This window comes from Rhinopithecus roxellana, chromosome 11, assembly GCF_007565055.1.
Source record: "Rhinopithecus roxellana isolate Shanxi Qingling chromosome 11, ASM756505v1, whole genome shotgun sequence".
In the NCBI taxonomy this organism is placed as follows: domain Eukaryota; kingdom Metazoa; phylum Chordata; class Mammalia; order Primates; family Cercopithecidae; genus Rhinopithecus; species Rhinopithecus roxellana.
In genome coordinates, this window is record NC_044559.1 from 53,072,926 (window position 1) to 53,088,812 (window position 15,887).

General features: G+C 61.6%; 1 protein-coding gene and 1 pseudogene across 1 annotated transcript in view; one reads left to right on the top strand and one right to left on the bottom strand.

Annotated features, from left to right (window-relative positions):
* Nucleotides 1-515: 515 nt before the first annotated feature.
* Nucleotides 516-2,464, bottom strand: LOC115900305 (annotated as a pseudogene).
* Nucleotides 2,465-11,489: 9,025 nt separating this feature from the next.
* Nucleotides 11,490-15,887, top strand: part of ADGRA1 (adhesion G protein-coupled receptor A1) — a 31,335-nt gene continuing 26,937 nt past the window's right edge. The window contains exons 1-3 of the mRNA XM_030941384.1: nt 11,490-11,513; nt 12,056-12,183; nt 13,734-13,857. Of these exons, the coding sequence (XP_030797244.1) occupies nt 12,134-12,183; nt 13,734-13,857 (174 nt within the window). The 5' untranslated portion in view covers nt 11,490-11,513; nt 12,056-12,133. The remainder of the gene's footprint in view (nt 11,514-12,055; nt 12,184-13,733; nt 13,858-15,887) is intronic.

Here is a 15,887-nt window from a genome sequence, read left to right on the forward strand (position 1 = left end):
CCCCGCAGTACAGAAAGTAGAGGCTTTGCTGATGAACAGCCAGCAGAGAGAGGGCGGAGGGCCGAGGGCTGGGGGCCAGGGGCCGTGACATCTGGGGACAGGGCAAGTGCTGACGTCCCCGGGCTGTAGGGCAGGCGGTCGCCGGCTCACCTTCTGAATGCCGCCCAGAGGCCTGCATGATCCTCCAGGGCGGCAGCTCCTTATCCCGCTGCACGGCGCCCGGAGACTTCTGGAACGCACAACTGCAAGTGGGGTCTAACCAGCAACTGGAAGAGCACAAGACTGGAAGAGCACGTGACTGTCCGTGCCTCGGTTTCCCCATCCACAGGCGTGCCACCAAGGCTACCATGTGGGACTGCTCAGGAGACAGTGCCCGGTCCCCAGCACCACCCCAGAGATGAGACCTGAAGCAGGTGCCTTCCAAGGGCAGCTCCAGGGAAGGGCTGGCAGAGCAGCGGGGGAGGGGCCCCGGGGGCAGCTGTGAGTGGGCAAGAGATGCCCAGCGCCCCCACCCCTCACAAGACTGAGCCCCACAGACTCTGCCCGAGGGCAGCTCTGGGACACGTGCCAGTGCCAGCTCCCCGGGGATCCCTCTCCTTCACCCAGGTTAGCACTGGGTGTGGAATGGGGGGGAGCCCTCCCCGGTCCCAACCACCACGTACAGGGGCAGGGGACATTCACAAGCCAGTGGACCTGTCTGCCTCAAGTGCCGTACCCCAGGGCCCCCACAGCACCTGGTAACCTTCTGTGCATCCTACCCAGATACCAGGGGCCTTCAGGGCTTTCCCTTGGACAATCTTTCCCTTTGGAGCCTGTGGGGGCCCAGCCCAGGGCCCAAAACCAGCTGGGACTGAGAGGGGTAGTGGGAGCTTCTCTAGGGCCTCCCAGAGCCTGGCTGGCTCCACCACCTCCCTCTGCCTCCACAGCACCTTCGAGAAGTTCCCCCGCAAAGCCCCCATGGGACTCAGGGCAGGGCTCAAGTCCATGTGCAGGGAGAGAAACAAGCCAGGGCCCCCACACCAGCCGGGGCCTCCGCTGGGCCCCAACCGTGATGTGCCAGGAGCCCCCGGGAAGACAGGTTGACGTGTGCTCAACTTGGTACCCCTCACCTGGAGCAGTCTCTGTGGTGGGAGCTGCTGGGTGCAGGAGTAAGATGTCATGGAGACCCCTGGCCTGGGGGCGCTGGGGGCAGAATCCTCCCCTTGCTGCCGGCCCCTTCCCAGCCCTCTTGTCCAGGACCATCACCCAAGGGTTACCAGGGGGCTCTGAGGCTCCAAGGGGGAACAGTGTCCAGGGAGTCAGGGCGGCCAGGGTCTGGGGTGCCTGGAGCGTCTCCAACTGGGAACTGGACCATTGCCCGCCTGGATCCTGTGTCCCTCAGCTAGAGTTCAGGGCCCATCACAGTGTCCCCACAGAGGGGCTCTGGGGACACCAGCTAGATGGGGGGGAGTGAGGCCCTAAGGGAAGCGGAATTCTGTCACCCCTGCATCTAATTCTGCCTCTGTGAGTCTTCATGACAACCCCCCACTAGTACATCCTTCAGGCCCCTCAAAATCCATGGCAGCAGGGCCTGGGGATCCCCTGAACAGGTGCCAGTGCCAGAGAACCTGGGGCAGAAGCAGCCATGCAAGAGTGGAGGCCAAGGACGGAATAGGTGGAGGGGGAGTGGGGTCACCCAGGGCCAAGGAGGGAACAGGTGGAGGAGGAGTGGGGTCACCCAGGGCCAAGGAGGGAACAGGTGGAGGGGGTGTGGGGTCACCCAGGGCCAAGGAGGGAACAGATGGAGGAGGAGTGGGGTCACCCAGGGCCAAGGAGGGTACGAGTGGCGGGGGTATGGGGTCACCCAGGGCCAAGGAGGGAACAGGTGGAGGAGGAGTGGGATCACTGAGGGCAGTTCCTGAGACTCTTGCTGAGGTTGCCACCAGGCCAGCATGTGCCCCAGAAAACTGATCTTGCGACGAAAACTGGAGTGCACTTGGACCCACCTTGTCGGGTAGGAGGTCCCTGGGGGCAGGATAGGGGCCTGCGGGCTGTGCACAGAGCCCACACCTTGCTGCGGGTGAGGCTGGGCTGTTCAGCCCCTGGCACCCCAGCCTCCACACTCACCTTGGCTCTAGGTGCCCGGCTCTGTGGCCTAGGATGCAGGAGGGTTGGGGTGGAGGGACAGGGACGCTTTCTGCACAGCCACGGGCCCTGTCTGTCTACACCGGCTGTGTCTGCCCTGCTGACTCACACTCAGACGGGTTCAGGACAGGTGCACCTCGGTTCTGACATATCTGGACTCGAGAATGTTAATAAAGGATGGAAAATTCCGTCCAAATTCATTTTCTTGTGTATAGTTCTGTTCTTGCAGCTTCTCCACGGATGGAGATCTCCTTTGGGAATAACACAGGGTCGTGCAGTCCGCCCCCCGGCGTTTTCAGGCGAGGGTCCGGTGCTGGGGCGCGAGCGCGGAGCCGGGTGTCTCTTTAAATGCGCTCTGCAGTGTGACGGCGGCCGCCCGGCTGGAAGAGCCATCCCCGCCCTGCGGCAGGAGCCCGCCCGCCGCCATCGCCCGCCCCGGTCCCCATGGTTACGCGCCTGCCTCCGGCCCTGGGTCCCCCCTGTCGCCGAGGGAGGTACTCGCAGAGGCGGCGGCGCTGCTGGCCGGGCCGGGGCCGCCCGTGCGCGGGGCGGTGACTCACCGGCCGGCGCCGCAGCCCCGCAATCTGTTGATAACTCGCTCCCAGCTCGGCCGCTGCCCTCGCGAATGGAGAGCGGGTCCCCGGCGGGGGGAGCGCGGCGCGTCCGTCTCCAGGAGCGCGGCCCGGCCGCCCCGGCAGCCGCTTAGGCCACAGCAGGTGGGAAGGACGAGAGGGTCTGGGCGCGGGTCTGGGCGGCGGGAGGGACGCGCGCGGCCGTGGCTCTGCAGAAACGCTCCCGCCCGGGGTGACGCCGGCCGCGGGGAAAGAGGCTCCGAGTAACTTTCGGCTCCGCTGGGGCGGGAGGAGCAGCGGATAATCCAGGGCCCCCGCCCCGCGCGCCCGGCCGCAGCTCGAGCCACATCCAGGCAGAGCAGGCGCCGCGGCCGGACTGGGGCGGGCGGGTCACTCGGTGCCCGTTCCCGGTGCCAACGCCTCGCGCGCCTCTGGCTTTGTGCAGCCCCAGACGGCTGAGTTTGGCTCCGGAGCCGGGAGTGGGGCGCAGATCGATTTTGAAACATGGAGCAGGAGACGCATCTGCCGCTGGCACGTTCGGTCCGAGCCCCCCGCCTCCCCCCGGTCCCACCGGCACCGCCTCCACCAGCCCCAGGCGCAGCCCCGGGCCGCCCGCGGAGGGGAGGGGGCGACAGGGGCCGCGGCTGCTCGCCGGCGGGGTCGGGGCTGCGAGCTGCCCTCCGCGGGGACCCTCCTCCCGCCCCGCTGACCGCCGCTGTCTTTGCAGATGGGAGCAGCTCCGGGACTGCGCCCCCCCCGCCACGGTCACCCTGAGGCCCGGGCCCGGGAGCGCGACCTCCTGGCCGCCGTCTGGGACTTTGACCTTCCGGAGGCCATGGAGGCTGGCGGGGAGCAGGGCGCGACCTGATCGCCTCCCCCTGGACGCCTCCTCCAGCGGCGCTCACGCTTCGGTAACTTTGCAGCGCTCATGGTGAGTACGGGGGTCCCGGGGGTCCTGCAGCTGGGGCTGGGCCGCTGGGGGGGCTCCGCCCGTTCAAGGACTCCCAGGCTGGAAAAGTTGTGGAGTCGTGAGCTGGTGACCGGGCTTCCGTCCGGGCTCAGTGCCGGGGTGGGAGGCTCTATGCGGTGGGGGCCGGAGACAGGCCGCGTGTCTTGGCGCCTCTGCTCCGGGGGCTGGGTGCTGGTCATACTAATGAGTTGCAGGCATACAGCAATGTCGAATCATTTAATCAATGGAGGTGACGTCCCTCCCGCAGAGCGGGCATCCGTGCCCTGTGAAAACCTGGTCTGTGCCTGGGCTGAGGTCCCTGCCACCCCAGGCCCCTCCAGCCTGGTCACCAGGCCTCCCCCACGCCACCATGCCAGCCCCTTCCCATCAGAAAGTTGATGAAAGGCAGTGGGGACAGACGTAGGTGGGCTTCAGTGGAGGCTGTGGCGGAGAGAAGGCGGCCGCACACACGACAGGCACGGGAAGGGTGTTTCACCGGGAAGGGGCTGGTGGCTGGCAGCTGGCTGGAGCGGCAAGCGGGACCCATCCTGAGTCCCTCCCTGAGGCTCCAGCAAGCTTTTGCTGCAGTTGCTGAAGGTCTGGGCTCCGGAAGGGCTGACAGCTGAGTGCACAATGCTTTGTGTGTGCTGGTAAGGGGCAGCTGACAGGCGGTGGGGACCCAGGGCACGTGCAGAGAATGCTGATGGCCCCAGAATGTGCGGCTGCCACAGACTCTGGCTGGCGTGCCTCGGAGCAGACCCAGTGTTCCCTGTGTAAGGAGCCATCCGTCTGAGTCACTTGTTCATTTTCTTCTTGTTCCATTCAAAATGTCCAAGCAAGAGAGATGCCTTTGCCAACATTCAGTATCATCTTCCAGCGGCTGCTTCACCCTGAGGCTGGCTGAGGCCTCCGCACTTACCTTTCAGACACCTGACAAGGTTGCGTGTCCAGCACCGGCAGCACCTCAGGGGGCAACAGGCCGGCCCCAGGGCTCCTGCCCACCCCCGGGCTCCCACCAGCCTCAGGAACCATTGCTGTTGTCCCACAGGTGCCACACCCAGCCCAGCCCCTAGGCCTCCCGGTTGGCAGAATCTGTGGCTTTTCAGCCTCAAATTCAGGCCCTTATTTGCAAAATGGAAAGCTGTCATTGACAGAGGACAGTGAATGGAGAAGGGCTTCTGAAGATGAGGGTGCTGCTGTAGCCCGGGAATCCGTCTCATCCCCTTCCTCGCCTCCTCCTCTCTAACCCTTGTTCCTTCTACGAAAAACTGTGCAGGGGCCTCCCCAATCCAAGAAGGGCACTCTTCCGTCACAGGCTGAGCCTGTTCGTGCAGTGTCCTCTCAGCTCCGGGCTCCTGGTAGAGCTTCCTGCTACCACCTCCTCGGCCCAGGGCCACCCGGTCCCAGCCGGCCTGGCAGCCCAGAGCTCCTGCTTACCCAAGACTGTGAAAGCCTGTTGAGTTCGATCTGCCTGGATAGTGTGGCATTTCAGCAGCTCACTGGGTTTTTATTCACAACAAGTAACATTTGCACCTGAGAGAATCTCTGAAAGGGACAGAAAGTGGGTGGCGTTGCCCTCCTGTGCTACGTCAACCTGGTACAGCACTTTTCTGCATGTGTCTCCAAGTTCACAGTATAGATACCTGGGCAGGCTCACCCCATGGCCGTGGGGTCTTGGGAAGAAAGCCTGGAGGCCATGGCCAGGGCAGGGTGGCCCTGACTCTGCCTGTCCCATTGCTGTGCTCAGGGGTACTCCTGACCCCTGCCAGGGGCAAGTTGACTGCTGAGCTCCCAAGTGTAAGGGCATAGGGCACAGGTCACAGGTCAGATTCTTTGGTGGCATCGCTCCTGGCCATGCACGAAGGCATGAGCCAGCCATGGATTCTGAGCTGCTGTCCAGCAGGTTGGCTGGCCCAGGCCGTCCTCCCGAAAGGCTGGTTTGTCGGCCCACGGTGCTCTACAGGATGGACAGTTTGCTCCCCTCTGGAGGACCTGCAGGCCACGTACCCAGCGGTTAAAGCTGGGGCACCTCCTTCTGCAAGCTGTGTCTCCGTCACCACTGTTAACAAGCAAAAGCAAACGTGAACTTGCCTCTGTCTCCGCAAGGGGTGCCGCCAGGACTTAAGTTCCAGCTGAGAGATGGAATAGGTGTCCCTTTGCACCCTGTAACCTGCAGTCCTCACACTTAACCCGGAGAACAGTTGTTCACGAGGAGAGCCAACTGTCAGTCTTTGGAATTAGATACAGCTGCAGAGCTTTTGCCTTCCCTGTGACCATTTCCCTCAGAGGATGGGAGTCTGGTGGCCTCACCCTCGGCACAGACTCTCGCTCTCCTAGTAACACTGTTTGTGGCCAGAAATTAAACAGAATAATAAGATTGGCATGACTGATGTGGTGTGGTGTGTGGTGTGGCTGGTGTAGTGTGGTTTCTGTGGGTTGAGGTGATATGGGCTGGTGTAGTGTAGTTGCTGTGGGATGGGATGGTGTGGGTTGGTGCAGTGTGGTTATAGGGTTGGGTGGTGTGGCTGGTGTAGGGTGGTTTTTGTGGAATGGGGTGGTGCAGGCTGGTGTGTGGTTGCTGTGGGATGGGGTGGTCTGGGTTGGTTTAGTGTGGTTGCTGTGGGAGGGGCAGTGTGGCTGGTATACTGTGGTTGCTGTGGTTTGTGGTGGTGTGGGCTGGTGTAGGGTGGTTGTGGGGTTGGCTGGTGTGGCTGGTATAGTGTGGTTTTTGTGGGATGGGGTGGTGTGGGCTGGTGTGTGGTTGCTGTGGGAGGGGGTGTGGTGTGAAGATGTCGTCTGGCCCTTTGTGGCTACTTTCATTCCACAATTGCAATATTTAGGTGCAGCTGGGGGCATGAGCTCACCCTCCCTCAGTGCTCAGCCCCGTGCTGGTGGCACCACTGCTGGTCAGCATCTGTGTTCTGTGTGGTCACCTGAGAGCTGCCAGCTTCCTGTGAGTAGGGTGGAGGCTCTCAAAGGAGACTCGACAGAGCCCCTTCCAGCTCTCAACTCAGGGCTGACTCTGGGTCATCGGAGGCGCTGTTTGCTGCATCCTGCGAGTTCCCAATGCGTGAATTGAGTGAGAGACCAAGACTAACCTGCTCCAGCTTGGACTGGGGGACCCTAGAGACCAGGTGTGTGTGGGGGGAGCTCCTTGAGTCTAGCACTTCATTTCCCACCTTCCGAAAGGACAGGTGCCTTCTAAACTGCCAAGGAGACGCGGCGGGTACCTGAAGGGTGAAGACCTCCCACTGGAGGGTGACAGGCTGAAGGTCAAGGCCAGGCTCCTGGCAGTCCCCCCAGGAAGGGGAGTCTCGGAAGCCGAGAATGAGGAGGAGCCTGCAGCTGCTCCCCAAGGCGGGCCCGCGCAAAGTCCACCCTGAAGAGAACCAGGATCAGGTCCTGGCCCCCAGGCGGGTTGTGGGAGTTCCGGAGCTCTGAGTTTTGAGGAAGTACGTGAGCCGTCTGTGGTGGGTTTATCTCTGCTGCAATTTCACCCCACAGCCTCTGCCAGGAACGGGCGTTCAGGAGACGGGAGGGGCCTGGGACGCAGGGCCTCTCCCAGGGCGTAACGGTGGTCCGTCACATTTACGAACATTTCAGAGCCGTACTGAGTTCTCAGCTGGCTGCTTTTTAGTCTAATATCTAAATTACTAAAAATGGCTACAGTCTACTTCCTTCATCTCATGGATGGAAAGCTTGTCGTCCCACCTCACATCTTCCCGAAAATTAAGAACTTTAAACAAGTAACTACCAGTCTAGAAAGAAGGCGTCTGATATTTTAACACATTTTTTTCCAAATCTCTTCAAAACTTCACTAGCCCGTCTACCCCTCCAAGAAGAAAATCATAACACACCTTACAAACGTAACGCCGACGACAGGTCATCTGTGTTCTGGAGGAACACGTTCTTCTCCTCTACCTTCTGCCTTTCCCCTGGAACACATCCGTGAAAAGCTGACAGATCCGTAGAGGCAGTTATTATTTTAAAGGCAGACGAGGGAATACATCAGGCTCTCAGGAAATCAGTCTTTGTTGGCACAGAACCAGGAAGTAAAACAGAGAGAACCCGAAAAAACAAGAAAGAGAACCAGGAAGAACCAGGAAGAAGCACCTTAATGAAGAAGGAGAAAGAGGGAGGGAGGGAGGGAGGAAGGAAGGAAGGAAGGAAGAGCCTGAACCTGGAAGAAGAAGGAGGAGGAGGACTCGAAGCACCTAGGAGGATATGTGTTCCTTCCTCAGCCAGTCGGAGCTGCAGACCCGGCCCCGGACGCCTCACCATGCAGGGAGGAAGGTTCCTCAGCCAGTCGGAGCTGCGGACCCGCCCCCGGGCGCCTCACCATGCAGGGAGGAAGGTTCCTCAGCCAGTCGGAGCTGCGGACCCGGCCCCGGACGCCTCACCATGCAGGGAGGAAGGTTCCTCAGCCAGTCGGAGCTGCGGACCCGGCCCCGGACGCCTCACCCACAGGAAGGAAGGTTCCTCAGCCAGTCGGAGCTGCAGACCCGGCCCCGGACGCCTCACCATGCAGGGAGGAAGGTTCCTCAGCCAGTCGGAGCTGCGGACCCGCCCCCGGGCGCCTCACCCACAGGAAGGAAGGCTCCTTCAGGCAACTGGCATCCCCCAGGTTTGAAGAGGTCACTTTCCCACCTCTCGCTGCTGCAGAAAGTTTAAGTCTTTACCAGAAAATTCACACATAACTTGACTGACTGCTTTCTTCTCCTCTTTCCTCCTTTATTTTTGTCTTTAACACCCTGACCCACTTGATTTGCAGAACACACCAAGGAGGAGACCTCCAGTGAAAATGAGGGGAAACAGAGGAGGAAGTTATGACTCAAGAAAGAGGAGACACAAATAAGCCGGAACACGAGTCCCCCGCACACCGAGCTCACACGCTGGCAGGACTGTTGGCTCAGAGGCTGGCGGATGGAAGATGGAAGCCCGCCTTCCCCAGGGGAAGCAGAGACATCTCTGGCCGGCTTCTAGAGCAACCTGGGCCATGCTGCAGGCACAGAACCAAGCTGGTTTTCCGGCCATTTCATCTGGGCCAAGAAGGTCGGGTCACCTTCATCCGCCCCTCCCCAGCCCCCGTGGGTCCTCTGAGCCGCGTTCTTCGCCCCCCAGGAGCCTGGCTGCATTCCGTGCTGAGGGTCCAGGAGCTCTGCTTCTGTGGCCTCGCGGGGGCTGATCAGCCCACCCCTGTCAGCCAGGCTCTGTTCAGCCACAGATCAGACCATCAGGCCCGGGGAACACTTGCAAAGAGGAACCCGTGCATGTGCAAACTTTAAAAGACAACACACGTCTCCACTGCGCGTGACCCACTTGGAATTTTAAATGTCATCTCTGAAAATATAGAAAGGCACTGTTGATAACTGTAATTTGGAGAAAAGAAAAGAAAAAAAAGAAACCAAAGCAAATCACATGTCTGTTTCTTATAAAACATGTTGTTGACCCACGGATCACTGCACAGGTGAGGACCGTGGCCCAGGCCTCCAGCTCACGCGGCAGCTCCGGGAGCCCACACCTGCCCTTGCCACCTCAGTCCGTGTGAAGCCCTCACATCTTGGCCTTCAGACGAGAAGCCCCACGCCAGGCGGCATGACCCCCGCTGTCACTGGAGCTTGGGCGGCGTCCTCCCAGCGCAGCCGCACCCTGGACTCACGCTCTGACGTGTTTGCCTCCTGCATGAAAAGCAGCTCTGACTGGGCTGAACACGAACGGGTTTGTGTCTGTGATGAAAAGCCGCAAATAGGAGGCTGAAGTCTTCTTCTGGCCCTGGGGACGGAGGCAGCGGGACAGGACGCGGCTGGCAGGCAACAGACATCAGGGCGTCCCGGCTGCCATCTGCGCCTCCGTCCACCATGGCTCCACCCCCGGCCCCCGCCCCTGCAGCTGAGCAGGAGTCTGAACCCTGCAGGAAGGCGCAAGGCGGCCACAGCAGCCCCAGAAAGGCCGGGGGGGACGTGTAAGGGCCCGGGCGGACCACCCCAGGATACTCAACACAACAGATGAGAACGAAGTGCTGGTTCCAGGCAACTCATGGAGGAAATGCTCCTGATAGACTCGGAGAGGGCTGGACACGGAGTGGACCCCACTCTCTTGGCTTCTCTCACGGATCTGGGTTTGCAACAGCAGCTCGTGGGAACTGTGTAGACCGTTCATGTTTATTTTAGACCCTGGGTCAATGTCATGGAGGAAAAGCCATTGACTCTGGTGGAAAAATCCCAGGGACAAGAATCTCGGGCGTCGCTCGCGCCCTGTTAAGCCTTAAGTTCTTCTACCCACATGGGGTATTCCCCACCTCCCAGCAGCAGAGAACTCACTGGATAACCTGATGTCGGGATTTGGCCGGGAAAGCGTGCTTTTCTGTGACTTTGGAGCTGTTTGCAAGTGGCAGGAAGCGGGCGCCTACTAAACCAGCAAACGTGGGACAACCGGCCCGGCACTGCCCGAGCCACGCGAGGGCCCCCATGCATCGCCTCCCGATGGCGAGCGCTCCAGCAGCCAGAACAGCAAGGGGGGATGTGGGAACGTCCACAGCTGGCCAGGCTGTCCCTGGGCTCTCTGGGGAAGCAGGAGCCCCAGCTGGAGCGCGGACCAGACACTCACCCCACAGCTGTCACAGGAGGTGACTGACGCTTCAGGCTCTGGGGCACTCAGGAGACTCCGGACAGAGGCCCGCCCAGTTCACCTCTTTACAGAGCGGCAGAGTGAGGGTGGGGCTCTCCTGGGCCCTGACCCTCCCGAAAACCCTCAGGGGCCTCTGTCCAGGGTGGGCCTCAAAGCCGAGCCTGAACCACAGGGAGCTCTCTCTCTGTGGGGTCCCGGTGTCCGGGAAGAAATGGGCAGATTCTAAACACTCCCCAGAAAGCAAAGTGTCTGCTGTCACTCCAGCTCTGCGGCCTCACACCGACACCAGCTGCTCTCCCAGGCGCCTTCGCCCTCACACAGGTCCAGGCCCCTCCTCCCAGGATGCAGGGCCCTCCAGTGCCCACCTGGCCAGTGCTGCCTAAACCCTGGGACAGGGGCCCTATTTCGGACTTTGATTGCCAGCCCGTCCCTTGTCTCCCCAGAGCGCCCTCTGTCCATGGTGGACACTCTCTAGCCAGCCAGGGCCTCGTCTTGGCTGGACGGACAAGAAGTGTGGCCTCAGGAGGGAAGCAGGAGCTCTCGGGCCGCTGGCTGCCTGCGTCCCGACACAGGTGACACTGCCTCCACCCATGACCCTTCATGTACGGGGGGGCCCCTCTCCACTTCCCGCCTCACTCAGCCGGGGCCGTCCCAGAGGCCCAGCCGGCTGCCTCCTCCTGCCCCGATGCCCAGGGCAGCACCCACGACGTGGTCAGAGCTACCGGAGCCTGGCACAGGTGCAGCGATCACCAAGGGGCTGGGGAGGGGCCAGGCGGCTGCAGCCCTCACCCCTGCTGGGACCCACCCACAGGGTTGTTACAGGAACGTGGCACCCACTCCGCGGGGCACACTCGCCTGCCTGACGTTCACAACTAAACACCACACACTGGGGCCCTGAAGCAGACATGTTTCCCACAGTCTGGAGGCTGGAAGCCTGAGACAGAGCTGAGTGCAGGCTGGTGCCTCGAGGCCCCCTCCTGGGCCTGTACATGCGTGTTTCTGGATTCTGGTGCCCCAAGGCCCCCTCCCCGGCCTGCGCACCCCTCTGTGATTCCCTGGTGAGCTCACCTCACTCACCTGATGAAGGAAAGATGAAACCCCGTCAGCTCCAAGCCTTTCCAGCCGGGGCGATTTTCCCCCAGTCTACTCCACCACAGAGAACACACATTGCCCTTTGAACTCTGACCCTGAACCCTCTTCTTGGGCAGTGAAGCAGGTGGAGTTGGTGCCCTCCAGTCCAGGTCTGTTGGTGCCCAACGGCCTCCACTCTTTCTGCATCTCACAGACGCTCCTACAGGATCCTCCCGGGAGATGTTGACAAGCAGGGTTTCAATGAGTGTGGGGCTCCCGGTGCGGCTGGGGCCATCCCATGGGTTTCCCTGCCTCTCTTAAGGCCCATCCAGACCCCACCCAGCCACCCCCAGGCCACAGGAAGAGAGGAGGCTGGAGGCAGGCATCAGTGGGCCGAAACACCATCTCAGGAGTCGGCCTCAGAGCCACACAAGGATGCCTTTGGCCAGCAGAGCCGATGGAAAGCAAGGACAGACGTCGCTTGGTGGCCAGACGTCACTTGGTGGCCACATGAGGCCCCTCCCGTGCGCTCCCTGAGAATCCAGATGCAGCCTGACCGTCCTTCCCCAGGCAGCCCCTCTCCCTGAGACCCCACACAAAAATGCCTGGAGCAGCTGCAGGGGAAGCCGAGCCCCAAGGGGATGCCCAGGGGACAGCACCACCCACAGATCCCTCCAGTCAGTCACACACGTCTGCTTTGCTTTCTCCTCAGGATCTGAAGACAGTGCTCTCCCTGCCCCGCTACCCAGGGGAGTTCCTGCACCCCGTGGTGTACGCGTGCACGGCGGTCATGCTGCTCTGCCTCCTGGCCTCCGTCATTACCTACATCGTGCACCAGAGGTGAGCCTGGCATGGGCAAGGGCGCCCACTGTGCCCAAGAAACCTGTTCTTACCTTCAAAGGCAAGTCCCTGAAGGGCAATGTCGCTGCCCCCTCATGTAGCAAGAAGTCCCTGAAGGTACAACTCAGGTCTCTAGCCAGCTCAGACTTGCTTGGCAGCCTGGTGCCCACCACACAGCCGAAGGGTGGATGGAGCTCGGGGAAGTCACGCCCATCCACTCAGGCCTCCGTCAGGGTCTTCTTGACGGCATCCCCTGTGTCCTTAACTGGGTGAAATACGTTCTTCCAGAAGTGGGTGCAGTGCTGGTCCAGGCGCCCTGAGAAGCTCAGGTTCCCCTGGGTGGTCACTATGGCCGGCAGGGCCTCGGAGAGGCACCAAGAATATGAGGGGGTCCAGCCGCAGTCAGGGTGGGCATGTCCACAGCCAGCCACGGGCGGGGGTTCAGGTATGTCTGAGGCTAAGGTCGCCTTGGTCACGGACAGAGCTTGGATGCACCCAGGGCCACAGTCTCATCAGAGACTTGGGCGTACACAAGGCTGTGATCACAGGAAGGGGCTTGGGCAGGTCTGAAACTGTCATCTCAGCTGTGGCAGAACACGGGGGCCTTGATGGTTCATCGACGGTAGAAACTGACTTCTCAGTTCTGGAGGCCAAGGTCCCAGATCAAGGCACCCGTGACGCTGTGTCTGGAGAGTCTGGAGAGGGCCGGCTCCAGGCTCACGGACGGCGCCCACTGCCTGTGTCCCTGCCTGTGTCCCTGCCTGTGGGGGGTGAAGCACTCTCGGGGCCTCTTTCTCGAGGTCCTTGATCCCATCACAACGGCTATGCCCAGAGGCCCCCGCTTCCGAATACCATCAGCTTGGTGGTTAGTGCCGTCCTACCAACTGTCGGGTGGGATAAAATACATTTAGACCAGAGTGGCTGTGATTACAGGGAAAGGTTGAGGCTAGGCCGTGGCTAGAGTCACAGTGGCCGCCGTGCAGCCATACCTGTGCTGGCCACAGCCTGGATGAGTCGGGCCCCAGACATGGTGGTGGTCATGGAGAGGGTCACAGCCACAGGCGGGCACGGCGGGCTCAGCCCCAGGCTATGGCCAGGGTCATGCTGAGCCAGTCTAATCACAGTCTCGTCCTGATATGCCTGACGCCTGCTCCGAGGGACACCCGTGGCCTCTGTCTCTGAGACAGTGTGTGGCCGAGTCTTGGAGTCTCAGGGCCTCAGTGTCTTCATCCGCCAAGAGATCAGGTTGTTCAAGCTTCTGCAAACCCCTTTCAGCCTCAGTGTGCCAGGGTGACGTAAGGCAGAACTTTCCAGTGGCCACCACTCAGGGCAGACGCGGACGGCCTGTCTGCTCTCCCCTGACCGGGTCCTCGGACAGCTGCCCCTGACCCCACGGAAAGCCCGGACTTCCCGGGGACAGAGCTTGCGCCCCAGGGGGGCCCTTCCACACCTCCCCGTGCAGGGGACAGAGCCTACGCCCCAGGGGGGGCCCTTCCAAACCTCCCTGTGCAGAGCCACTGCTCACATGAAACCTCCTTCCTGCCCCACAGCGCCATCCGCATCAGTCGCCGGGGCCGGCACACGCTCCTGAACTTCTGCTTCCACGCAGCCCTGACCTTCACGGTGTTTGCCGGTGGCATCAACCGCACCAAGTATCCCATCCTGTGCCAGGCGGTGAGTGCCAGGGCGCCTTCGCTGGCTTCTACCAGAGGGAAAGTGTGGAGCGTTGTCTTGTTTACTGAATAATATTCCGGTGTTGGCTCAGCTATTTCCTGGGAAGGGGGTCGGGCCCCGGTGCGTCGGCGTCTCGGCTTCACGCCGTGCAAGGCCCGTGTGCTCCACGTTTGACCCCAGGGTTGAGTGCACCGCGCGGCCCCCTCCAGGCCTGCGCTCACCTGACATTTACCGTCCCCAAAGGGCGCACTCCCTGGGAGCAGGGACACAGCCTGCCCCTCCTGGAGAAAGTGGTGGGGGCAGCTCGAGGAGGGACACACGCTCCAGTCAAGGGAGGAACCTGCAGCTGCTGCTGCCTGAGTCCCAGGAGGGCAAGCGCGTCCTCTACACAGACCCCTGGAAGCCAAACAGAAATGTCACTCGGGAAATCCACCTCCCCCAGTGCAGGGAGAGCTGGAGACTTGAAGCACACAGGAGGGCTCCTCACCTCCGGTGGCCCAGCCTGACCTTGATTTAAAAGGGGGCACGTGTACATCACACTCAGTTCCTGGCAGAGCTCATGGTAGAGACCCTCACATCAAAACTAAGCCCCGTCCTCATCCACTTTGGGCTGTGGCTCATGGCCAAGGAGAGGACCTGCGCGGAGCCTCTGTAGCCACAGCTCTGGGGCGGCTCCTCCCTGCACACCCAGCCCAGTCCCAGTGGCCACCCCACTTCAGCAGCCACACAGCCCCGTACAGTCACCTCCAGGACCCGGACACAGCCAGGGGGTTGCCATGGACGGCAGGGCAACTTGTCAGGGATCTACCCTGTGGTTTCTAGGACCCTCCCGTAGTACCTGGCACTGACATGCACCTGCAGACAGCAGTGGTTGAGACTCCCACAGGGGCTGCTCCACAGGGGTGTCTGGGGAGAGTCCGGGCTGAGGGCACAGAACCCCCGCGACTACCCCCAGGCTCCCATACCTGCCTGCAGCAGCCACGGGCTTCCTTCCTTCCCAGCACCACACTTCCATGTGCCAGGCCGGGACGGGCTGGGCAGGTGCTCACACAAACACAGGGCCCTGGCGTCCGGCACGCAGAGGAGATCCCTGTCTGTGTGACCACACATCATGCCAGCCTGTCCCGAGGCGGAGCCCAGCACGGCCCCGGGCGGAGAAGTCGCTGGCATGCACCTGAAGGTGGCTGAGGTCGGACGCACCTCCTGCCTCCTGAATCCTTCCTCTGATAAGCTGGAAACAACCACAGCAAGTGCGCGGGAAACGCCACTGATGTCCCGCCTGTAAGTGCCTGCGAGAGGCCATCACCGTCACGTCTGCACTTTGCCACCAAGCACGCCACACACTGGGATGGAGCCTACTGGATCCGCAGGTGGCCTCCCACCACCACCAGCCAAGGGCCTTCGGCAAACCCTGCCCGCGCCTTCGGGAGCACCTGCCACTGCCTGCCTGGATGGAGCTCCTGGGGCCCGGGCCTGCGTTGACAGCTTGAGGCAGATGCTGGGGTGTTGGGGCTGCGGCCGGCAGGTCTGGAAGGTTCTGGAGGGTGGCAATCTTGGAGGAGATTTTGTTAAGGCTGCAGCCCTCAGGAGGAAATTAGCGGAAAAGACTGTGGCCTGTCTCCAGATGCCATCCTGATCTCCCAGGGAGCACGGTCCACTCACTCACTCACTCAGCAAACGTGCTGAGGGCCTATGAGGTGCCAGGCCATGCTGTGGGCACTAGGGCACTGCCAGAGACAAGCCCACATGGCTCACTGTGGAGCCACGTTCCAGGACAGGAAGCAAGTGTGGAAGATGAGCCGTGGGAGCAGCCGGGGGTGGGAGATGCCTGCCGGACACGTGACGCCAGGCTCGGGAAGCGGAGGCAGGGGCCGCGGTGGCTGCAGCCCCAGAACCACTCGGGAAACTCACAAGGCAACGTTCTCCGAGCCCCCGATGCACTGTCTGCTCCCTTGTGCTCTGCGACATGAACAGAAGCTTTCTCACTGATCTAACACTGAGGCCAGGCTGGTTCCACATTCGCAGCCTCC